This window comes from Ctenocephalides felis, unplaced genomic scaffold (assembly GCF_003426905.1).
Source record: "Ctenocephalides felis isolate EL2017-DRISC unplaced genomic scaffold, ASM342690v1 CF-g0.4_SCAFFOLD_01492, whole genome shotgun sequence".
Taxonomy (NCBI): Eukaryota; Metazoa; Arthropoda; class Insecta; order Siphonaptera; family Pulicidae; genus Ctenocephalides; species Ctenocephalides felis.
Window position 1 is genome coordinate 54,925,805 of NW_020537646.1, and position 25,817 is coordinate 54,951,621.

Genomic DNA, 25,817 nt, shown 5'->3' on the forward strand with positions numbered 1-25,817 from the left:
GCTCGAGACAGCACCAGCTCGAGTTATTAGAAGTTTTCGGATCGGTGAATAGATAACTCCATGTTGAAATAGGAAATAGATAGCTCCATGTTGAAATAGTTGAAAATAGATAACTCCAAGTTATCCGGGCCAAATGGTGTAGAAGTGGTTTGCAGTGGATCCTGAACACTCTGGAAGGTCAATTGAGGTGGTTTCACCGAAAAATATCAAAAAAGTCCACCGAAATGTTTTGGAAAACCGAATAATAAAATTGCTTGAGATAACTGACATTCTAAAGTAATCAATAGAACATGTTCGATATATCGTTAGAGAATATTTGAATAGGAAAAAGCTCTGTGCTAAATGCATAATGAGTTGATGATTCGTAAGAATATTTATATCTGATTATTCGAAATAAAACTGAGTTTTTGCATCAGTTGCAGCATGGATATGACGTGGCTTCATCACTACACTCCGAAGTCGAATAAACAGTCATCCATAAGTACTAGGCACGATGAGGAGAAAAAATGAAAACAATCTGCAGGCAAGGTTATGGCGTCAGTTTTTTTGTAATTTGCAAGGAATGATATTTATCAACTATCTTAAGAAAGACTAGACTACCATTAGAAGATCGTAATCAAAAAAATGGCTCCATTTGAAGAAGAAAAACAGTGCTGCTCCATCAGGGCAGCGCTCCAAGCCACAAATCCGTGAAAACAGTGGCAAACAAATATGAATACGGTTCCAAATTTGTTCCCCACTCACTATATTCTCTAAATCTGTTCCCCATCTGTTCTCAGATCACAAAAGAATGCTCGCTATTAAGAAATTTCTGCCAAATGATGAGATGATAGAATTTTTTGGCAAAGTACAAATCGTACTACAAAAATGGTTTCGAAAAGTTTGTCGGCATGTTAGAAGAATATTACTCTATAAAAATACAGATAATTATTTTGTTAAACAACAGCAAACCACTAATCACATCACTAGTACTTTTAATTGTATCCCGATATGAGTATACACTAAGCGGTATCAAAACAATGTCATCGCCAGTTATGAAAACACTCAACAATCCAACTACAAGCCCCGAATTCAAGTAAAGCCAATTAAGGAGTAATATTCAATCTACAATAATGTCAATGCAAACCAATTTCAATAATAATAAATAAACCGAGCTATCGACGGAAGAAGACAACATTCTTTTGCAAATAGCTTCATGATCTAAAAAAAATAAATCTATAATAAAATTAAAAAAATAGATTTAGCGTATTGGAAAACACTTCAAACCTCCACCGATTTTTGTCTCAAATGTATTAAATGCAAATCAATATTACTTTAAATGCATGCAAGATAACTCAATTAAAACTGAGTGCGCAAATTCCGATTCATATAGACTTCTAGCGAAATTACGAACTACTTTGAAGGCCGAGTTCCAACTTAAGGAAGAGAGATCCTTTCGAGTAGTAGGCAGATATATCCACCATTCAACACCAGCAGTTCTGATTTAACATCGAAGATATTAAATCAGAACTGCTTCAATCGGGACACATAGTGAAAACATAGTTAAAGTAACATATTAAAAGTAAATATGATAATAAACCACTAAACTTGTTCTTCTAGTATTTGGAACCTACTGAAAACAACAAGTATGTATATAACTAAAATAAAAAAATCTACTATAAAAATCAAACCACCTAGAATTCACAAACGCGTAGTACAATGCGTTCGTTGTCAGCAATATAGATACACCAAGGCATATTGCCATCGTCGCCATCGTTGTTTAAAATGTCATGATTTTCATGAGACAGCCATACCAGAAGGCCAGAAAATAATATGTAACTTTTGATAATGCCAAATTCAAAACAATGAAATAAAAGCCTTCTTTATGGTACACTTTACATTCAGCTCTCCTTTCAAATAAATAAAATAAACACGCTTTCAATTGACCCAATATTCCAAATATAGTTTTATGCTTATGTAATTCAAAAGTGTTTAGTTATCTATTATTGTAAATTAATTTGAAAGTATATCAACCACCTTCAGAATTAAGTTTAAAATCTTAAATAGATAAATTTATCGATTATATTGGTCAAACACAATACTTTTTAAGATAATTTATACATACTTAATAAATACATATATGTGTTTTTTGTCTTTTTGTCCATATAGAAGCTTGATTCGAGATAATTCTAATCAGGTTTTTTTGTGATTCAAACCATTCGAATCAAGAAATTTTCAAATCGACTCAAATCACTAGTTATTAGTCATACATTCAATGCTTTTGTTAACTTCCCGACGGAGAAGATTATGTTTTCGTAAAAAAATCCAATTCGCTAATTTTGTGTAAACACATTTTTTACTTTATATTGACGTTTTCTCAAAACGGCTGGACCAATTTCAAAAAATTAAAAGACATTCGGTAAGGACTAATACGATTCAATAAGAACTTGCGTTTGTCAGTTTTACGTGATGATTGGCCAAGTCGTTTCTTGTGAATAGCAGAAAAGTGAAAAAAATGCTGTTGGTAAAACCTGGAGTTTATCAAAGTGTAATTTCCTATTATTATTTTATTTATCGTACTAACAAATGGCATTTCGTTTGTTTGATCATATCTGTTTTTTAAGATATATAATAATTTATAATAAATTTATTTCAAGTGTTAATATCTCCTAAAATAAAGAATTTCTTACGATAAACCACTATGAGCATCCCGAACAGACAAAGTTTTCTCTTTCGTAGCTACTAATAGTACCTTCCGTGGTCCTTCTCTTGTGCAAGCTATCGATAGAACACTCGAACCTCCAATATTAAATGCATCTACAACCTTTTTTTTCTGAAATTATTGAAAAACCACAATTATTAACTTGAATTAAATTTAACTTTAAAAGATCATAATAGTTCTTAATTAACAAACATAGCATAATATAAGTTTAAATAAAATTAGAAGTTTGTCCAAATAAATACTGTTTTACTGTTCGGAAAATGGGTAACAATAAAAGAATAAATATTAAGAAAAGCTAAAGTACAAAAAATTTAGTTATGCTTGCGGCAATTGTACATCGTCTGTACATACACACACATTTATATATATATATATATATACACATATATATATATATATATATGTATATATACATTTATTAATTACATTGAGTACATGTCAAAATACAATATATATATATATATATATATATATATATATACTAGCAAACCCGACGAACTCCGTTTCGCCACCGGATGGTTTCGTACGAAAGATGAAGAAATTTTTTGTTTGTTTTATATTTGAAAAGAAAAAATTTGATTTTATTATACAACAGTAATGAATTTATTTCGATTACAAAAATGAAGTGTTTTTTAGTTGAACTTCTCTAAGTAAATGAAAGTGAATCCGCAAATTATCCGTTTCATTGAAGTGCTCTTTGGTATACCACGTTTTTTGTTTTTTGGTCTGACGTTAACACAAACAAAGCGGATGGTTTTCCAACTCGTGAACAGGTAACGTATAACTGCCCATGTAAAAAACAATGATTTTCTAAATAATCTATTTGAAATTTATCCCGCAAACACTAAGTGATTGGCCTTGCGACTTGTTATTGCGAACTGGAAATTGCAATCGTTTGAAGTCAAACGGAAGACCAGTCGGAATCATTGGTATGTCACCAAATCGCCAGCAATTTTTGATTGAATGGTGAAATTCAGTGCGTGTACATCATTATTCTTTGCGGCAAGAATTGCTCGTTGACTTAACCAAGCATAATTCTGATAATTCTCACTAATGTCATTACTCGAATTTTTAATTACGGTGCGTAAAGTTCCAGCAATTTGCATTAGGGCACGATGCCATGCACCACTAATTTTCTATGAACCTTGCGGAGCCCGAGATCTTTCCAACGAATGCAAAATTGTCAAAATCGATTCGTGCGTTCTGGAGTTATTTTGTCAGGAAGGAAAACCCGACTTATTTTTATATATATATGGAAGATTAACCGAGCATATTCATATATAGAACCATAATATAAATTTTTTCAACGCAAAAATTTTATATTTTGAAGAGAACGTACTTAAAAGAAGATTCGCTGGAGGGATGTTTTTTTTTTTTTTTTTGTTTTTATTGGCTTTTGATGTACATCATAAGGCGAGATGCGATTCTTACAATTGTTTAATATACATTCTTATTGTGTCATCAACTTATAGATTTATTTTAGTATTATCAATAAAATTAAATATATATTTATAAATTTTTAAATTATTACTAGCTACTAATGATTGTACATTGATTGGGAAAATAACATTTTCTTTAACTAAGTTTAATATTAATGTTCTTTTTTCGTTTTGGAATAAGTTGCATTCCCAAAACAGGTGGTCTATTGTTTCCTCTCCGCTTCCGCAATCGCATGCTGAGTCCGTTATGATTCTAATTCTTTTCAAGTGGTTCTTGCAGAAGGTGTGTTCAAACTCAGTCTACAGATAATCGAGATGAAAATTCTACTTTCTTGCACGTTTTCAAACCAAGTATTTTGCGATACCTCATTCTTTGTTAATGCGTATGTGATACCTTTTATTCTTGTCGTTTCTGCAAAGAATGTTTGCCGTCTTTCTACACACTGTTGTTTGATTACGTTATTTAATTCTAAAGATGGAATTTTGTCACAATCTTCGCCGATATGGCAAGCTTCTTTTGCTAACGCATCTACTTTCTCGTTCCCTTTTATATTGGCGTGTCCTTTAAGCCATACTAAGATCATTGACTTTTCTCCTACAATTTTTTCCTTGAGAATGTTTATAATTTCATATATCAATTTATTTGTATGTTTGCTTGGATTGTTTATTGCGATTAGACTCGATTTGCTATCACTGAAAATGATCGATTTATTTACATTTTTGTCTCTAACATAATATGTTGCTACATGTAATGCCATCACCTCCGCTATAAAAATGGAGGCAAACTTTGGTAGTTTAATTTTTTTCCTATATTTGTGATTAGGTATATATATTACACAACCAGTTCCATCTTCCGTTTTTACTTTGTTTTCAAAGTTTCAAAACGGCTGAATCGATTTGGCCAGTCTTAGTCTTGAAAAATTTGTGCCAATCCAGAGAAAGTCCAAAAGGTGAGAAATTACTTCAAATCCGCGTAGAAACTTTACATTTTTAATTTGAAAATTTTTGTTGAAGCGTAATTTAAATAAAACAATTGACGGTGGCAATTTCGTGAAATGTCAAACGCTTTTGACAGATGATGTTCAATTACGTTTAATAGGATGTTTTACGCGAATATTATTTAATTATGATAAATTTGTAGTAAGTAGTTTTGTTTGTAGTTTTATTTATATACAAAAACGTTAGTAAACGGGCAGCAAGTGTTACTAGAGACTCAAAATATCAATGTTAATATGAAAATGCACTTTTTGGCATATTTTTCTCAAACACGGTGCTCTGAAAAATCTCATTTGTATAATTATATACTCATTGGTATTTATAAAACATTTTCTAGGTTATATTATTTTTTATTTATGTTATTTAAATTGAGAACCTAAATTTGGTATCGATCAAATTGACATTTTGTCGAATAACATTTTTCCAATTATAATTTCCCAGAATTTATCGCAGAATAGATATTAATATATGAAGGTCCGGGATTAAAAAGGTCCACCACCGATGTGCCAAAAATCAGTAAAGTTAAGCATTGTTTAACAACAATATTTGAAAGTAGAGGAAAAAAGATGTATAGCCAGCTACAAACTTGATTTGAAAACGATAATCTTTGAAATGGGGGAGATAAACGGTAATCTTTGAAAATCCATAATAAAAGTATTTTCTTCCGTTGGTCGTTTTAGCATTAGTTAAAAATGTAATTATTTTGTAAAATACCTTTAAAATTATAATAAGGCTTTAAACCTTTTGCCACCTGCCCGTTACAAGTTACCCCGCATATAGGATAAAAAGGTCTAGATAACAAATTTTTGGAAGACATCAAAAAAGCACATTTCTACAATGATGAAGTAGAAGTCAGTTTACTGAACGTGGTCAGATAATTGTTCGTTTGATATGTCTTATTTGTTGTGATATAATTGTTATGGTTTTCACAATATAGTTTATATTTGCTCAAAGTCAAATTGGACCTTTGTGCTTAGCCCTGCTCTACATATATACTTTTTATTAAATTTACTTTAATTCATCAAATGTAACTTGAAACTTTTCAAAAAGCAGGTCAAAGAAGAAATACTTAATTCATTTTTTATCTCTCCTCGCAAAAAAATGAAAATTTTGTATAAGCTCAGTAGTATTATTTACAATTATACACAAAATCCAGAATCCAAAAAGAATCTGAAAAACTTGAAACGTAATTAATAAGCCGAAAGACCAAAAAAGACTCGGATTGGATTATACGATGTTTTCTATAGAAAGTGTATAAAACTTGCAGTTTGATTGTATTGACAAAATATAGACAAACTAATGGGGTTTATTGTTTTTATAATACCTAATTGTATACAGCATTCAAATAACACATCCTTATACACTGAAAGTATTAATATTTTTGATTCTCTAGAAATGGTTTAGAATATACCTTATTTAGCAAAACAACGTTTGCCGGGTCAGCTAGTATATATATATATATATATATATATATATATATATATATATATCTTATATATAAAATTCTTCTGTAACTATGTATGAATGATTATTTCTCCTAAACTATAATTCGGATTTTTATGAATCTTCCTGAAGTTTGTTCGGGAAATTTTCTATAATTTGTAGATTCATAGAAATATAGTTAGATTATAGAAATAATTGGAAAAAAATACAAAAAACCGCTTATCATTGTTTGCCCTTGAAAATATTTAGCGCATAGTTTGACATTAAAAACAAAAGCAGACTGTCATTTGCCAAACATTTCCATTCACTCATAGGCTAAGACAATATTAAAATATAATATATTTATGATTATGAATAAAGAAAATGTAATGACTGCATTATTATTGCCAAAAAGAAGCTGAGATGTGCCAAAAATTTAAATAATATAAGATTTACAGTCAACATCTGACAGGTGATGCAGTCTGCGCATGCGTCTGTCAGTGATCGCACATCAAATTTAGCCTACAATTCACTTTGACTGATTATTATTTTTTAACTTTTAAATGCAGTCGTGTTTTGCCTCACTTTACTAAATCACGATACAAAAATAATGTGTTTATTCAAACAATTATTTAGAAGTTTCATTGTGTCAAAAATTTATATGTTTGGCATTGGATAGGAAATATTTACTCATTAGTATCAAGTCGGCATCTCTTTCATATCGATAAAAGAACTAATTACAAGAGAAAAATGTTTAATAATGTTTTTCAAAAAAGAAATTACTTTTCAAGTTACTGGCTACTGAAAATTTGTTGTTTTTTGCGTTTTTTATCGTTTTTTGCAAATATTTCTGAAAATATACATTTAAACGAAAATCATGTAATGAACAAAATTATATCAATCAAAATCGTAATAAATCGGTGTTCTATAAATTGTTCTAGGAACAATATTAGGCTAGATATGAAAATGGGGTTTTATAGTACTCAAAATAAGCTTTAAAATGAGTACTTCTGCGTGTAAAATGAGTGAGCTATCACGCAGATAAAAGACGCATACAATATTTTTTTCGTTTAAAGCAAATAGTTTTTGAGTGCCATTTCCACCAAAAATTAAAAATAATCGTATTCCCTCTGGAATATACTTGGTTTAAAAGATCTTGACGGATTCTAGAAAATATCATAACTTTAGTGCAAACGATTTCCAAAAAGCTCATGATTTCATGAAAAAAAATCTATTTAAAAAAATAAAAGATACGTATAGAGGTATATAAATGAAAATTCAAGATCTTTTACTAACCAATTATTGCTTTTTATTATTTTTCTGTTACACAAATATTGATAGTGTCCAACCAGAGTGTCTTTCGAGTCCTTCAATCCTTTGCTATTTCAAAATAAGAGAAGTTACGGTAAAATTTATGATACAGAAAGTTGTAGCTCATTTAATTACCTTTAAAATAGTGTATTGCAAGTACTGATAAAATCAGAATTAAAAGAGTTATAATTCAATTAATCCGGTGGGTGATGACGGAGTGCAAATTGTTTTCACTTCTGAACTTAAGATTAAGATTAGCTTATTTCCGACACACGTTTTTTTTCTCTTCATTTACTGCAATAATTATGTTGATCGTATGATGAAGAGAGCACATGTGAACAGGATTTGACAAATTAACTCACTTCAAATATAAACTTAAGTAATAATGTATATAAATTTATTAGTGAGAAAAATGTAATTTAGATATAAAAATTACTAAAAGCCAGTTAAAATATGGTACAAATATATAAAAATTATAGGTAACATTATTAAAGCCATTATTTTGGGTAGAAAAAACCAATGTGATATTGTACCTTAACCGGGAATGCTATTTATTAATTTTTTCTGAATTTATAATATCCTTTAAAAGACTTGAATTTTCAACACGTGTAAATGATGCTATAAATCACAAAGGCAGGCGATGATTTTTTGTGTGATACATTTGGAAAGTCAATGTTTTAGTCGTGAATAAACAAAAAATCATTCATTTTACATCCACATCTACAGGTATGACTAAAAAATTGTATAACCCTTGACCTTAAAATAAATTGAGCTATTGGAAATAAATTTGTACTATAAATTGCAGTGTTAAAAAGATAATTAAAGTGTTAACAGTGGGAATTGAGAATCATCATTTTATTTGAAGCAGTTCTACATTCACTCATTTATTTATGTAAATAGTAATTCGAAAAACAATAATCATTAATTTTAACTGAACGGTAAGTATTAGTACAGGATATTGAAGAAATGCAGAATTGGGTACAGGACAACGTCTGTCGGGTCATCTAGTATATATATATATATATATATATATATATATATATATATATTTATATTAGTTTGCCCGACAGACGTTATCCTTACCTATTTCTAAAACTCAAAAGTTTCCATTTTTTAATAACCTATACTGATATTTACCATTTAGTAAAAAATTAATGATTTTTACAATACAGTCTATACCAAAACGTATATACTTTAATAGGAGTGAGGTTAAATGTAGAACTGCTTTAAATAAAATGATGAGCCTCAGATCCCGCACTTAACTCTTTAATTATATTGTGAAATTCAAATCAGCCACGTAAAACCATGTAGCATATATCAAAGAAACAAATATCGAAATGTATATGTTCAATAAAATTTAATATTAAAAAATATACACCAATAATTTTAGAATAAATTTAATTCCAGAAGCTCAATTTATTTTAATACCAAGTGTTATATAACATATTTGTTCATACCGGTATATGTAAATGTATAAAAAAGTAATTTTCTGTTTACGCATGACTAAAACATTGATTTTCTAAATTTATAACATAAAAACTCATCGTCTGCCTCTGTGGTGTGTTTATGGTCATAGCATAAGATATACGTATTGAAAATTGCAATCTTTTAAACAGTATAATAAATTCAGAAAAAAATAATATTTAGTATCCGCGGTAAAAAACAATATCTCCGTGGATTTTTCCACCCAAAATAATTGCTTCAATAATGTTGACTATAGTTTTTATAATCTCGTACTTAATTGTTTTCAGTAATAATAATATCTAAATTTCATTTTTCTTAATAATAATTCGATATACATTATTACTTAAGTTCATATTTGAAGTGAATTAATTTGTCAAATCCTGCATTGTGAAGTGCATTAATTCGATCACCGATCAACTAACCAAATATTCCGTATACAATACCAAACAAAATAATTTTTGACACAATGAAACTTCTAAATAATGTTTTGAACGAGTAATTTCTTTTTGTATTCTGAATTAATTTGGTAGAGTAAGACAAAATATAAGTGCATAAGTTAAAAAAATAATCTGTGATCTCAACTGCTTTTTGTCAATAATAATGTAGATATTATCTCAACTGTTTTTCGGCAATAATAATTTAGACATTACATTTTTGTTATTTATATTCTTGAATATATTATATTCTAGTAACGTCTAGGAGCTCATTATTTATCCAAAATTCAAATTTAAAATGAAATGACATTTCTGGCAGGTGAAGTTCTGTCAAAATGTTTTCAATATTAAACAATGGTATGTTGTTTTTTTGCATTTTTTACATTTATATCTACAATATAAATATATTTTTATATTCATTCAAATCCTAAAAATTTCCCTTAACAAACTTCAAAAAGATTTATCAAAATCCAAATAATCGTTTAGGAGGAATATCCTTTCATATATCATTACAGAATAATTTTATATATAAGATATATCGATGGTTTTCTGACGCAACCTCGTAACTCGATTTTTGACGATTTTGAGTTTTAATCGGAAAATCAATCACTAAAGATCTGTGAAATTTTGTAAAAAAAAATCAACCGAACGTTTTTTATTGAGAAAAATACAATCACGTAAATCAATTCAGAAAAATGTGCCATGCGCAACCTCGTATCTCAGAGTACATGGTGGCGTATATAAACAAGTTTCGCTGTCAGCAATGTTGTTTAGTTCAATCCTTCTAATAAAAATTATTATTCAATTAAGTTAATTGTTATTAAAACCTAATGAACGATAGTTAATAAATATATTTAATATTTACTTACCGCAAGTTATAGTAATTTTCCGAAAATTGAAAATGAAACTTTTTGCATATTTAACGTTTCAGAGGTTTCTGAATATCTTGACATACCTTAAAAAAATGGATGTATGTGTTTGTGTGCGTGTGTGTGTGGATACAATTTTCTGTCCACGTTTTCGGGAGCACGGATCAACCGATTTGAAACATTCAAAAAGCAATCGTTTCCTATTGAGAAAACAGAGCATCCGATTTGAATTATTTAAAAACATTCAATTTGTATTGATGACGTGGTGATTAGTTTCTGGAAAAGACAGGCCCAGTCGTTTCAAAGCTTCCGATTCGAATGATTCAAAAAACATTTTGCAATATAATGAATCGATTAGTTTAGAAAAGCAGATTTTTTTGTCCATTTTTTTTTTAATTTACAATTATTTCTTTGTTTAAATATGAAAAATGATTCGGATTTTAATTTTAATGCTAGCTAAAATTCTAAAACTCTCTTAAATACTTCAAATAAATAAATTTAAATTTGCAAATTAGTTTATATAATTCTTAGAAATATGAGATATGTTTTTTTTTTACTTTTATTTACTTTTTATGTAAACATATATAAACGTCGTTGTCCAGTTTGTTCTTATATTTTGTCATTCAAATACGAATAACGAAAGTTACTGTATTTACAATAATCTATTTGTAATCATTCATTATTCCTCGATTCTATTTAATTACGGAACGGGAAGTTCCACCAATTTGCTTAAAGGCACGATGCCATGCACCACTAGTTATATTTTTATTATGTTGAGAATAAATATCACAGTAAGCAACAAAAATTAAACAATTATCAATTCTTACTGACAATAAATGAAATTAAATTTTGTATTTGTTAGAGTTAGATAATGTGTCATCCGCAGATAAAAAATCATTAAATAAAGAAATAATAACAAAAAAGAATAAAAGTAACAATAAAAATGATAATCACAAAGTAGTAAATTATAAATCCATGAAAGAGCTAAATATCCTAGATATTGAAATACCTAAACTATGGCCAGATACTATATTGTCGTAATTATAAACTAACATATACCACAAGTTTAATAATGTTTGTTTTTTTATTAAGAGATATTTAAAAAGTTGATCGATTCTCAAAATAAAGCAATTGAAAAAAGTTATTCATGTACTCTTATTTGAAAACAGCATGATGCAACCACGTATGTTTCATTTTTTTCCGTGCGACAAACACGTATCTCAAAGAATTAAAGAAAAAATAATGATTAATTGTTTGTAATATCATACTTGTCTCAAATAATTGTCACAAGATTGAATATTTTTAAAATTTATAAAAAAAAATTGTTAACAGCAGTTCTAAAATTCGTTATAAAACGTTTTTTGTCTCTCCTGAAAAGTAGTAGTTTCTGAGATACGAGGTTGCGTCAGAAAAGCATCGATATATATATATATATATATATATATATATATATATATATACCTGTAGACTGTACCCACGTCTACAATTTTTCAATATTTTATACTAATATTTCCTGCTTAGTTAAAAATAATAATTACTGTTTTTTGAATTACTATTTACACCAATATATGAGTGATGTTGAATGTAGAACTGTTTCAAATAAAATGATTGTTCTCAATTCCCACAGTTAACACTTTAATTATTCATTTAACAAATATTAAAAAATGTTCGGTAAAATTGTATATTAAAAATTATACACTGCCTTTCCAACAGCTCAATTTATTTTATTGCATTTAAGGGTTATATAGTATTTTTAGTCATACCTGTAGATGTGGATGTATAAATGAATGATTTTCTGTTTATTCACGACTAAAACAATGATTTTCCAAATTTATCACACTAAAAATGTTCGTCTGCCTTTGTGATTTATGGTCATAGCATAAGATACACGTGCTGAAAATTGAAATCTTTTAAAAAGTACAACAAATTCAGAAAGAATTAACATATAGCATTCGCGGCAATATCACCTTTTATTTTTCTACCCAAAATAATTGCTTCAATAATGTTGCCTATAATTTTTATAACTTCATACCATATTTTAACTGGCTTTTAGAAATTTTAATATATAAATTACATTTTTTTCTCCAATAAATCAATATACATTATTGCTTAAGTTTATATTTGAAGCAAATTAATTTGTCAAATCCTGTTCACATGTGCTCTATTCAACATACGATCAACAAAATTATTGCTCTGTGAATTTTTTTATTGTGCTCTAATTTACTTACTTACAATATATTTTGGAAATAGGCTAATCTTTATCTTAAGTTCAGAAGTGATAACAATTTGCACTCCGTCACCATCCACCGCATTAATTGGATTATTACCCTTTGTAACGGTTTTATTATTAAAATGAGAAACACACAATTATAAAACTATTAACTTTATTAAAATTGTTCGTGGGTTCACAGAAATGCGATAAAATAATACAGACACTGAATTAACTTAGAAATAGCGCGTTGGATGGTGAATCAATTCGGCTCGGAGAGAGCAAAATGATTCGGGCGTCAGGTTGTAAGAACTCAGAAAAAATTCTTTACAACAGCTTTACCGGACCGTTTGTAACTTCAATACTAGATTGAAGTCCCAAGTGATGGTCAGGGTTGAGAAACAACTAGTTAACAATTTCAGTGAGAAATATCATAACCATAAAGCTTTTAGCCGCGGGCGAACTAAACACTTTTGACAATTTTTCTGATTCTGTTAGGCTTTTTATACGATTCCTTCTTCTCCTACTCCCGTAGTGGGGTTGAATTTTGGTGAGGGTGGTGGTTCCTTCGTGTCCGTCCGAGAGCTCCTTCGCATCGTTTCGGGGTTCTTCGTCGGTTCATCTCGCTAAAATCTTCGGGGATGAGATGGTCATTGGTCTATGATGAACTCATCTCGCTTGAGGTCATCGATAATTGGCTATGACAATTTTCTCCCTCGGTGACGTAGAATGTGTACATATGATTATCTTTCTCACACCCTCGCTTGAGTCACAGGGCAAAGTTGCATGTATCATCGTCTTAATCTTTTATCTTTCTTTAACTTAGCCTTACTCATGGATTAAGGCATCTTATCGCTTGCTTACACGGATGACGCGGATTGCATAAGTTCTTCATCCCTTTCTGTCCGTACGCCTGAGGTCTAATGGTATAGTGAGTAGTCGTAGTAGAATCTTCTATCCTTGTTGTACCTGCACTAGAGTGTATGCTGCATCTTGCTCCCGCGTAGGACCCTACGCTCATCGTTGTATGTGTAAAACTTTCTCTTTGGTGACGTCACGCGTATTCTCGTGCGTTGTTGTCAAAATATTTACGTACAGCGAATTTTGTAAATATATTACGAATGTTTGTTAAAATAATAATTGTTACATGACTAATATTAATTAAATATAGAATGTTACAGACTCCCCCTATGGACCTACAGTCGTCTCGGCGGAGAGTCCATACATAGAAACATTCTATTGGGTCGTAGTTTTCTTCTTGGGCCGACCACGCTTTCTGATCGGTATCAAAGGTGCAGTATCTTCATCTCCTACAAAAGGTGATAAAGCAGATACGTGGAATGTTCCTATGATCTCATCCGTGTTATCTGGGCGTCCTACTTCGTAGCTTGTCGGGCCTCTCTGCTGAAGTATGACATATGGCCCGTCGCGTCGTGTAGCGAATTTTGACGTAAACCCTCTTTTAGCAATACTAAGGGTATGCGTGGCTACCCATACGCGATCTCCAAGGTTGTATTGTTGTAGTAGCAATGCACATCGCGCCAGTCGTCCGCTGGGCGATTGCAGTAACCACCTTAGGAGCCGGTGATCCGTAGCTACAGTTATCTTTCCACTCTCTAAGTATCCACAGAACTTGTTGACGGCCCATACCATCGCCGGTGCTTTGCGTTCCGTGGTGCTGTAATTCCTCTCTGCCGGGGTTAGCAGTTGACTGGCAAACTCGACTGGTCGTTCATCCGTCGCTTCTTCTTGTAGTAGTATTACTCCTAGGGCACAGCTATTGTCATCGGTTCGTAGACTGTGGGACTTCAAATCGTCGACCTGCCTCAGGCCTAACCTGTTATTGAGCGCCATCTTGAGACGTGGAGAAGCGTCTTCATGAGCTTGTACCAAAGCCCCATCTTGTCGTTCATCTTGTCGCAGTTCTCCCCCTAAAGTGTAACTGCTGGCGTCGGTTTGTAAGTTGTATGACTTTGCGTCGTCGGTTTGCCTCCGACTTCGACGAATAGTGAGCGCCTTCTTGTGTCGTAGAAAAGCGTAATCATGAGCTTGTACCAAAGCTCCTTCACTGTCAGGGATAGACTTCCTGTACGAGTGGTTATGCGGTGGATCGCCTTCTCCACAAAAATCGGATTTCTTGGAGGTTAGCTGTACGGCTTGATAGCAATTCTCTGCGGGAATCGCATATTGTTCAATCTTTCGTAGGCTTATTTCCTGAGTGCTTAAGGATGCTACATGGATCTTCTGAATCGCATTTGTGCTATCGGCGTTAATAATTGTTGCGCGATTTAAATTCTCCTTGATTGCTGGTACGATTGCCAGTGCAGTTTTCTTGATCGCTGGTGACCTATGTCCTTGTCTAGCGTACCAGGATTTACGCTTACGGCATGTCTTGGCCGTGTGTTGCGGTTTTCTACAAAAGGTGCAGTTTGCCGTTCCCTTTGTTGTCAAGCTAGTTAGTTCACATCTTTGCGTTGTTGTGATCTGATGCTTAGGTGTTGAAGTGCAGACTGGGCACTTCACTTTCTGCTGCTTGTTCGGCCGCGAGTTTTGCCTTGCCTCCCAGGCTAAACGCTTACGGCATATTTCGGCCGTGTGGCGTTCTTTTTTGCAAAAAGTGCATTGTGTTTTATTGGCGGTTAGACAGAAAAAATCACATTTCCGCGCTGTTGGAGATTGCTGCTCGGGTTCAGCTGAGGTTGAGGTTGGAGCTGGAGCTGGAGCTGGCGTGGTCCAATTCTTCTTGGCTATCCAGGCCAGTTGCTTTTTGCAATTCTCTTTGATGTGCCCCCTCTTTTTGCAGTAGTTGCACTTTTGTATTTCCTCCGTGGATAGTGCGAAGAATCCGCACTCAAGCGCCGCTGTCGCCTGGTTGTACTGGTGTGGCCGTGCAGACTGGACACTTGCTTCTTATGACACCTGCCTTACCGCATCCGTAGCACGAGATTCGTGGCTCGACACGGGTTTCCGGTTCCTCCTTCTTTGGTACCTGCAGGGTATTCTGCCTCTTTCGACATTCGCTAATGGTGTGGCCAATATTGCCGCAGAAAGCGCAACTCTTCTTTTCCGTGGTACTGCTTTCTCCTTTTCCTGCTTCCAAAAGGATTGCCTCGATGGCGCGTGCCTTCTGTAGCAGCTCGTCGAAAGTCGTCAAAGCAGTCCGTGCAACACGCTCACGGATTCTCATATTTAAAAGTCCATAGAGCATGTCGATTTGTGTGTTGAGTGGCATCTCATAAGGTAGTTGGGCTAACAGAGCCCTCTTCTGACAGACGAATAAGTCCGTGCTTGTGGTTCTGTCTTGACGTGTTCCGAAAAATTCAATAAAGATGCTGTGTGGAGGTTTACTAGGGGCAAACGAAGACTTTAGTAGACGGATTGCGTCGTCAAAGGTACTTGCCTCCGTTTTCACGCCTTCCCACCACGTAGCTGCTGTGTCTTGAAGCAGTAGTGGCAAACCTCGCAGAGCCATCTCGTCGGATATACCCTCTATATCCTTGTACAGGGCAATCGTCGTCGTGAATTCCTGGACCTTCTCGGAATTCCTCGATCCGTTGAATCTGGCCGTGCATCTAGAGAAGCTGCCTGTCGTCAGATCCGTCCGTACGTTTGCTTGCGTACCTATAGCTCCCATCAAACGTTGTAGCATTTCTTCGGTCATGGTGACTACCATATCGCTTCTGGTCACTCGGTTGGGCGCCAGTTTTGTAACGGTTTTATTATTAAAATGAGAAACACACAATTATAAAACTATTAACTTTATTAAAATTGTTCGTGGGTTCACAGAAATGCGATAAAATAATACAGACACTGAATTAACTTAGAAATAGCGCGTTGGATGGTGAATCAATTCGGCTCGGAGAGAGCAAAATGATTCGGGCGTCAGGTTGTAAGAACTCAGAAAAAATTCTTTACAACAGCTTTACCGGACCGTTTGTAACTTCAATACTAGATTGAAGTCCCAAGTGATGGTCAGGGTTGAGAAACAACTAGTTAACAATTTCAGTGAGAAATATCATAACCATAAAGCTTTTAGCCGCGGGCGAACTAAACACTTTTGACAATTTTTCTGATTCTGTTAGGCTTTTTATACGATTCCTTCTTCTCCTACTCCCGTAGTGGGGTTGAATTTTGGTGAGGGTGGTGGTTCCTTCGTGTCCGTCCGAGAGCTCCTTCGCATCGTTTCGGGGTTCTTCGTCGGTTCATCTCGCTAAAATCTTCGGGGATGAGATGGTCATTGGTCTATGATGAACTCATCTCGCTTGAGGTCATCGATAATTGGCTATGACAATTTTCTCCCTCGGTGACGTAGAATGTGTACATATGATTATCTTTCTCACACCCTCGCTTGAGTCACAGGGCAAAGTTGCATGTATCATCGTCTTAATCTTTTATCTTTCTTTAACTTAGCCTTACTCATGGATTAAGGCATCTTATCGCTTGCTTACACGGATGACGCGGATTGCATAAGTTCTTCATCCCTTTCTGTCCGTACGCCTGAGGTCTAATGGTATAGTGAGTAGTCGTAGTAGAATCTTCTATCCTTGTTGTACCTGCACTAGAGTGTATGCTGCATCTTGCTCCCGCGTAGGACCCTACGCTCATCGTTGTATGTGTAAAACTTTCTCTTTGGTGACGTCACGCGTATTCTCGTGCGTTGTAGTCAAAATATTTACGTACAGCGAATTTTGTAAATATATTACGAATGTTTGTTAAAATAATAATTGTTACATGACTAATATTAATTAAATATAGAATGTTACACCTTTTAATTCCGATTTTATCAGAACTTGTAATATACTATTTTAAAGGTGATTAAATGAGCTACAACCTTCTCTATCATAAATTTTACCGTAACTTCTCTTATCGTGAAACGGCGAAGGGTTAAAGGGCTCGAAAGACCTCTGGTTGGACAGCCGCGCACTCCTTAATTAATATCTCTTAATCAATATTTGTGTAATGGAAAAATAATAAACAACAATAATTAGTCAGAAAAATACCTCGAATTTTCATATATATATATATACTTTTATACGTATTCTTTCAGAGATATTATAATGAGAAATTTGATGTTTTTTTAATGTTTTTTTTTCATGAAATCATGAGTTTTTTGAAAATCGTTTGTACTAAAGTTGTGGTATTTTCTAGAATCCATCAAGATCTCTTAAATCAAGTTAATTCTAGATGGAATACGATTATTTTTAAATTTGGTGGAAACAGCACTGAAAAACTATTTGATTTAAATGAAAAAACATTATATGCGTCTTTTATTTGCATGATAGTTTACTCATTTTACACGCAGAAGTACTCATTTTAAAGCTTATTTTGAGCACTATAAAAACCCATTTTCATATCTAGCTTAATAATGTTTCTAAAACACTGTAAAATAGCGATTTATTAAGATTTTTAATTGATATAATTTTGTTCATTACATGATTTTCGTTAAAATGTATATTTTTGAAGATATTAGCAAAAAATGATGAAAAACGCAAAAAAGAAACAAATTTTCAGTAGCCAGTAACTTGAAAAGTATTTGCTTTTTTGAAAAACATTATTAAATATTTTTCTCTTATAATTAGTTCTTTTATCGATACCCAACGTTATTTTGATAAAAGTAAAATTACACCACTGAAAAAAAATGTCATCCCCCAAATGTCATACTTATAAGTAATTATAGTCATACTTCTGAATTCAAGAGTAAGATGAGCTTAATTCCAAAATTCCAAACGAAATGGAAAGCAGTAAAAAAAGTTCAGACCGAAAGAGCTTCATTGAGTAAATATTCCGTACCCAATGACAAACATATGATTTTTTGACACAATGAAACTTCTAAATAATTTTTTGAATAAGAATTTTTTTGTATTGTGACTTAGTAAAGTAAGGCAAAACGACGGCATCAGTTAGAAAATAATAATCTGTCAAATTGAATATGTTTGAGCGGAATCCCTTATGGTACATCCGCATTGCACACATTTGTACGGCGAATCTGTTCGCAAAGTGCGCAAACAAAATTATTGCAAGCAAAAGCAAACCACGCGCAGTTGAGAACACGATTCGCCGTGCGCGTCAGGCGCATGTTATATTATTTGCATCTTATATTATTTTAATTATGGCACATCTCAGCTGCTTTTCGACAATAATAATGTAGACATTACATTTTCTTCTTTTAATCATGAATTTATTATAATTTAATATTGCCTTAGCCTATAAGTGAATAGAAATGTTTGGCAAATGACAGTTGTCATTTGTTTTTAATGTAAAGCCATGCCTTAAATATTTTAAAGGTCAAACAATGATAAGCGTTTTTTGTAATTTTTTCTATTTATTCCTACAATCTAACTATATTTCTATGAATCAAAACATTCTAAAAAATTTCCCGAACAAACTTCAGGAAGATTCATGAAAATCCGAATTATAGTTTAGAAGGATTAATGAAACTTACATTGTTACAGAAGAATTTTATATATAAGATATATATATATATATATATATATATATATATATATATACTCGTATATATATATTAGAGGTGGGTCGTTGACGGTTTTGCCGTCAACGAAACGAAACGGTTATCGGGGGTTCGTCAACTAGTTAAATAACTAGTTATTTTTCAACTATAGTTATTTTTAACGATTCAACGCTGGCAACGTTAAGAAACTGATAGTTAAAATAACTGTTTTATTGAAAGTTGGTAATATGAAGTTTGTTCTTATAAGAGTCAAGTTGACGTTGTTAACTGATTTGTTGAATAAAAATATATAAATGTGAATTGTCACATTTATTACACACACACACACACACACACACACACATATATATATATATATATATATATATATATATATATATATCACATTTATTATTATTAGTAATAAATAATGGTTTAATTTAAAAAACTTAAATATTTTCATTACAGCAAAGCCGTATACTAAAACATTGAATTTACGTGTTATATAAAAATAGCAATATAAAAATATATAGTTACATAAAAATGTTATAAAAAATAAAAAATCAATTTTCAGGTTTAGTTTAAAAAAATTATTACAAGACAAATGCTATGAGAATTTTATGAAAAAATATTAAACATTGAAAACTATAAAAAATGTAACTGATTTTCTAAAATTAAACGATTTGGCGCGTGTTGCAAGTTTCTATAATATGTGCACGAACATCTGCAATATTATAAAAGCAGTAGTCTAACAATAAGCGATTTTCATAGTATTAGTTGATCCTTTCCAACACCAGGTACCTGCTAACGTTCGTTTTCGAAAACGAACAAACTCCTATATCGTTGAATAAGTAACTGGCCGCCATGTTTTCAACTGTTTCGAAACTAGTTGATTTTCAACCAGTTATTTCGTTGCGACGAAACGGTTAGTTAGTTAACGAAGAAGAAACGGTTGAAAATAACCGTTCGTTGATTCAACGCCCATCACTAATATATATATATATATATATATATATATATATATATATATATTTTCTCCGAAACTACCCGAACTGACTCGACGTCCTCGTCGTGTGGGCAACGAATAGCTGGAAACAGCGAAATCGGCTAACCGAGTTAGCTGGTGTCGGGCAGCAGCGACACCAGTATTGACTGGAGGCACAGAGCAAATGATTCTCGAGATGGCTCCAGATCAAAAAGTCCGGAGCGCGATCCGAATGACGGGTACAGCTGGTCCGCTCGCTGCGATGTGGAAAGGAAAAGGGGAATACTACCACATTACATTCTTCCCAGAGTAGGTGTGAGAGCATTCTACGAGAAAATGGTTCCAATGATGACTTCCTCTTCTGTAAAATATTCCGGAGTAATGACCTCCCGTTCGGATCTCCGGGTGGAGGCTATGGAGGGGGAAGCCATCGAAAGTAGCAACAAAACTGCGGTCGATTTGCCTTTCAGGTTAGCAACCTGGAACGTCAGGACAATGATGAGAGCAGGAAAACTGGAAAACCTCAAGAGGGAAATGGACAAGTGCAAAGTGGACGTCGTGGGATTGAGCGAGGTAAGATGGCAGGGGCAAGGTAAAACCGAATCGGACGGTTTTACAATGTATTACTCCGGAGGAGACAAATCTGAAAGAGGAGTGGCAGTCATGGTGAGAAACAAGTCGGTGAGGAGTGTGCTGAATGTGAACTGCGTGAGTGATCGTTTGATGAGTGTGAAAATGAAAGCGGAGCCGGTGGACGTGATGGTGGTGCAGGTGTACATGCCGACATCGCGCCACGACGAGGCGGACGTAGAACAAATCTACGAGCAGACGAGATGCTGTCTCAGGAAGGAAAAGGAAAGGTCAACGTGGTGATCATGGGAGATTTTAATGCAGTAGTCGGAAATGGATCAGAGGAAGAGATAGTCGGAAAATACGGATTGGGCAGAAGGAACGACAGAGGAAATATGCTGATCGACTTTTGCCGCAGAAACAATCTGATGATCGCAAACACGTGGTTCAAAAAGCGGAAGACAAAGTTATATACTTGGAAAAGCCCGGGAGACAGCGAACGACATCAAATTGACTACATCATCGTCAAGAATAGATTCAGAAATAGCGTGAAAGACGTTAAGACCTATCCAGGGGCCGATGTAGACTCCGATCATAATTTGCTGACGGCCGATATAGAGACAAAGCCGAAGAACATCCGCAAAACGGGCAAAAAGAGACAGAGATGGAATCTGGAAAACATGAGAAATAATAAAATCGTAGTGAGGAAAGAAATGGAGTCGAAGTTCAGTGTAATAAAAGATAGAGAAGAGGCAGTAGAAAAAGATTGGAATGAGATAAAAAATGTACTTCTGGAAACACTAGAGGACAACATCGGAAAGGAAGAAAAAGTAGCTAGAAAACCATGGATTACCCAGGAGATGATCAAGAAAATGGATGAGCGTAGAAAGTACAAAAATACAGATCCGAGGATGTATAGAAAAATGAATAATGAATTAAGGCGAGAAACGGAGAAGGCAAAGGTGAAATATATGGGCGAAGCGTGCAACAAGATAATGGAACATCAAAAACAAGGCAGGTATGATTTAATGTTTCAGGCTACAAGGGAAATGAACTGGAATGAAAGAAAAAGCAGAAAAACATACGAAATAGAAGACGACAATGGAAATAGAGTGAGTGACCACAAGAAAATTCTCAGCGTATGGGAAAAATACATTGAGAAATTGTACGATAGAGAAAATCGTCCTCATAATATCGAGATCGAAGAAGAGAAAGAAGTGGACGAAGACGACAAGGGACCGTGCATATTAAAAAGCGAAGTCGAGAGAGCAATAAATGAGATGAGAAGAAAGAAAGCAACGGGAGATGACGACATACCGGCGGACCTACTGAAAGAGCTGCGCAACAACGGATTAAGGAAACTAACCAACTTGTCGAATCAAATATATCGAACGGGTGAATGGCCGAAAAACTTTTTGGATGTCACGATGATAGCTCTCCAGAAAAAGCCCAAAGCGAATAAATGCAGCGACCACAGGACGATCAGTTTAACTTCGCACACCGGAAAGGTTCTGGCCAAAATCCTTACGAGACGACTCGAAAATAAGATTGAGCAGCACATGAGCGAAGACCAGTTTGGTTTCAGAAAAGGAAGAGGCACCAGGGACGCTATTGGAATAACTGAGGATAATGTCGGACAGATGTCTCGACGTTAACGAGGACATATGCTTTACTGTTTTATAGATTGGCAGAAAGCTTTTGACAGAGTCAACTGGAGTATGCTTATGGGAATTTTAAAATCTATTAACGTCGATTGGAGGGATCGCAGGCTGATCCAGAATCTGTATACGGGACAGAAAGTAAAAGTTCGAGTGAATCAGGGAGATACAAACAGCGTTGAAATAGGTAGAGGAGTGCGGCAAGGATGCTGTATGTCACCGATTCTATTCAACCTGTACGGAGAATGGCTCGTCAACGAGGCACTTGACGGCGCAGGAGATTTTTCGATTGGAGGAAGAAGAATTACCACCATAAAGTACGCTGATGATCTAGTAGTGATATCGAAAAATCAAGCCGAGCTGCAAAACATGATGAACAGAATCGTCGAAGTGGGTAAAAGATACGGAATGGAAATTAACATAGACGAAAGGATTTAAGGGCTCGAAAGAGACTCTGGATGGACAGCCGCGCACTCTTTAAACAATCATACCTCTATCAATATTTGTGTAACAGAAAAATAATAAAAAGCAATAATTAGTCAGAAAAACCCCTTGAATTTTATACGTATCATTGATTCTTTCAGAGATATATTAATGAAAAATTGGTTGTTTTTTTTAATAGATTTTTTTTTCATGAAATCATGAGTTTTTTTAAAATCGTTTGTACTAAAGTTGTGGTATTTTCTAGAATCCATCAAGATCTCTTAAACCAAGTTAATTCTAGATTGAATTCGATTATTTTTAATTTGGGTGGAAATGGCACTCATAAACTATTTGATTTAAATAAAAAAAAACATTGGATGCGTATTTTATTTGCATGATAACTCACTCAATTTCAGAAGTACTCATTTTAAAACTTATTTTGAGAACTATAAAACCCCATCTTCATATCTAGCTTAATATTGTTCCTAGAACACTTTAAAACAGCGATTTATTAAGATTTTAATTTATATAATTTTGTTCTTTTCATTATTTTCGTTAAAATGTATATTTCTGAAGATATTACAAATTTATATATATATATATATATATATATATATATATATATATATATATATATATATATATATATATATATATATATATATATATATATATAAATATATATATATATATCTCTCTCTATATATATCTCTATCTCTCATCTATCTATATATCTATATCTATATATATATATATATATCTTCTTATATATAAAAATGAATAGCAAAATGTGTTGATAAGCCCATAACTCAACAACGCCTGGACCAATTTGGCCAATTCTTTTTTTAAAATGTTCGTTGAAGTCCATGGATGGTTCTTACGGCGAGAAAAAATCGAATAATTGCCGGAAAACCCCCAAAAAAATCCCTTTTCTTTCGCACATACAAACGTTTTCTAACTAAAACCTAGAATCAATTTTAGCTTTAATTTTTTTATAATGCGTAGATAAATAAGGTGAAATAGAAAATTTATAAAGGAAAACTGGTGGACAGGTAAATTAGAGGATATGTAAAATGGTAGAGAGAAGAACTGGTAGATAGACGAATATGTAAACAAATAAACAGCTTGACAGGTTAATTGGTAGACAAATTGTTAAACTGGTTAATTGTTCAATAGGTAAATTATTGAACAGGTTAATTGGTAGACATTTAGAACGGGGTGACAGGTAAATTGAAAAACAGGTAAATTGGTTGACAGGTGAAATGGTGTATTGATAAAGAGGTCGATAGGTAAATTGGTAGACAGTTAAATTGATAGACAGGTGAATTGGTAGACAAGTAAGTTGGTGAAAAGGTAATTTGTTGGTCAGGTAAATTGGAGGATATGTAAAATGGTAGATAGGACAACTGGTAGATGGACCAATAACAAGACAAGTAAACAGGTTGACAGATAAATTGATAGACATGTAAAACGCGTTTACAGGTAAATTGGTAAGTCGGTAAAATGGTAGATTGATTAACAAGTTTATATGTAAATTCGTAGACAAATTGTTGAATAGGTAAATTGCTGAACAGATAGTAGTAACGTTAAACTAAATATAATAAATACACATCTTTTAGTCCGAAAGCTAGCAACGTTTTCGAGAAAGCATTTTAGTCAGGCTGATTTTTTATTATGTGGTCCTTGGGTTTCTCTCGATTAGGGTATTGGCTGTCTGGCAGCTGGGAGTGGTTGCGTTTATTAGTGCGCAGCCAACTTGTACAGTTCGATTTGGAAATTCTGAAACCATTTCAGTGAGTCCAACTAGACTCACATTTTTTATTGCCAGATATTTTGGGCGCTGCCAAATATGTGCCAGACGCCAATTTTTTTTTTTTATTTTTAATTTCAAATCATTTTAGTCTGTCTGAAATTTTAATATTATGTTCGTTAAGGTTAAAAACACATAAAATAAATTTGCCAGACGTTTCTGCCTTTGTTAAACATGTGTGGCAATAGAAAATGTCTGGCAATATGATACTATTTAATAGCATTTTAGCTAGTCCAATTTTCATTAATTGGATTTCGAATAGGTTCACTAGACACACATTTTTTGTTGCCAGACATTTTGGGCACTGCCAAATATGTGCCAGACGCCATTTTTTTTTTAAATTTCAAATCATTTTAGTCTATCTGAAATTTTAATATTATGTTCGTTAAGGGTAAAAAAATATAAAATTAATTTGCCCGACGTGGTTATGAAAAATGGTATAGACACAATTTTGCAGAGAAGTTTATAATAAACACATCTGTCTAACAAAGTTACTTGATTTTTTATGGTTTTTTGGCTAGTACACGTAATGTGCTCTTACGAGTATAATAGTTTTTTGTTTCATTCGCGCCAATGTATTTGGTGATTGTCCCACTCTCTCTACTAGTATCATATTGCCAAACTTTTTTCATTACCAGACATGCTTAACAACAACAGAAACGTCTGGCAAATTAATTTTATGTTCTTTTACCCTTAACGAACATAATATTAAAATTTCAGACAGACTAAAATGATTTGAAATATGATGTAGGAGGAAAATAATATAGAGTTATAAAACTTATATATAAATACTTACAGTAAATTAATTATACAAAAATACACTACATTACACTATATTACACTGTGATAAACCAAGCTATTAATACCTGAACATTTAAACTAATTATTTTTGATAATTTTTGGTTACATTCTAGTGTGTACAGATTAACTAACGTCTAAATACTGAATGAATTGTGTTTACAACTTTTGCGAAAGTGTAAAGAGACTGGAAAACATATATATGTTTTTAGTAAAATAATAAAATAATATAATACACGCTTCATTCAGATATGATGGTGTTTTGAAAAATTTTCAAGGA

General features: G+C 32.9%; 1 protein-coding gene across 1 annotated transcript in view; it reads right to left on the reverse strand.

Moving 5' to 3' along the window:
• The window catches only part of LOC113371414, a 292,058-nt gene that overhangs the window by 70,097 nt on the left and 196,144 nt on the right, over window positions 1-25,817 (reverse strand). The window contains exon 14 of the mRNA XM_026612042.1: window positions 2,670-2,812. Coding sequence (XP_026467827.1) covers window positions 2,670-2,812 — 143 coding nt within the window. The remainder of the gene's footprint in view (window positions 1-2,669; window positions 2,813-25,817) is intronic.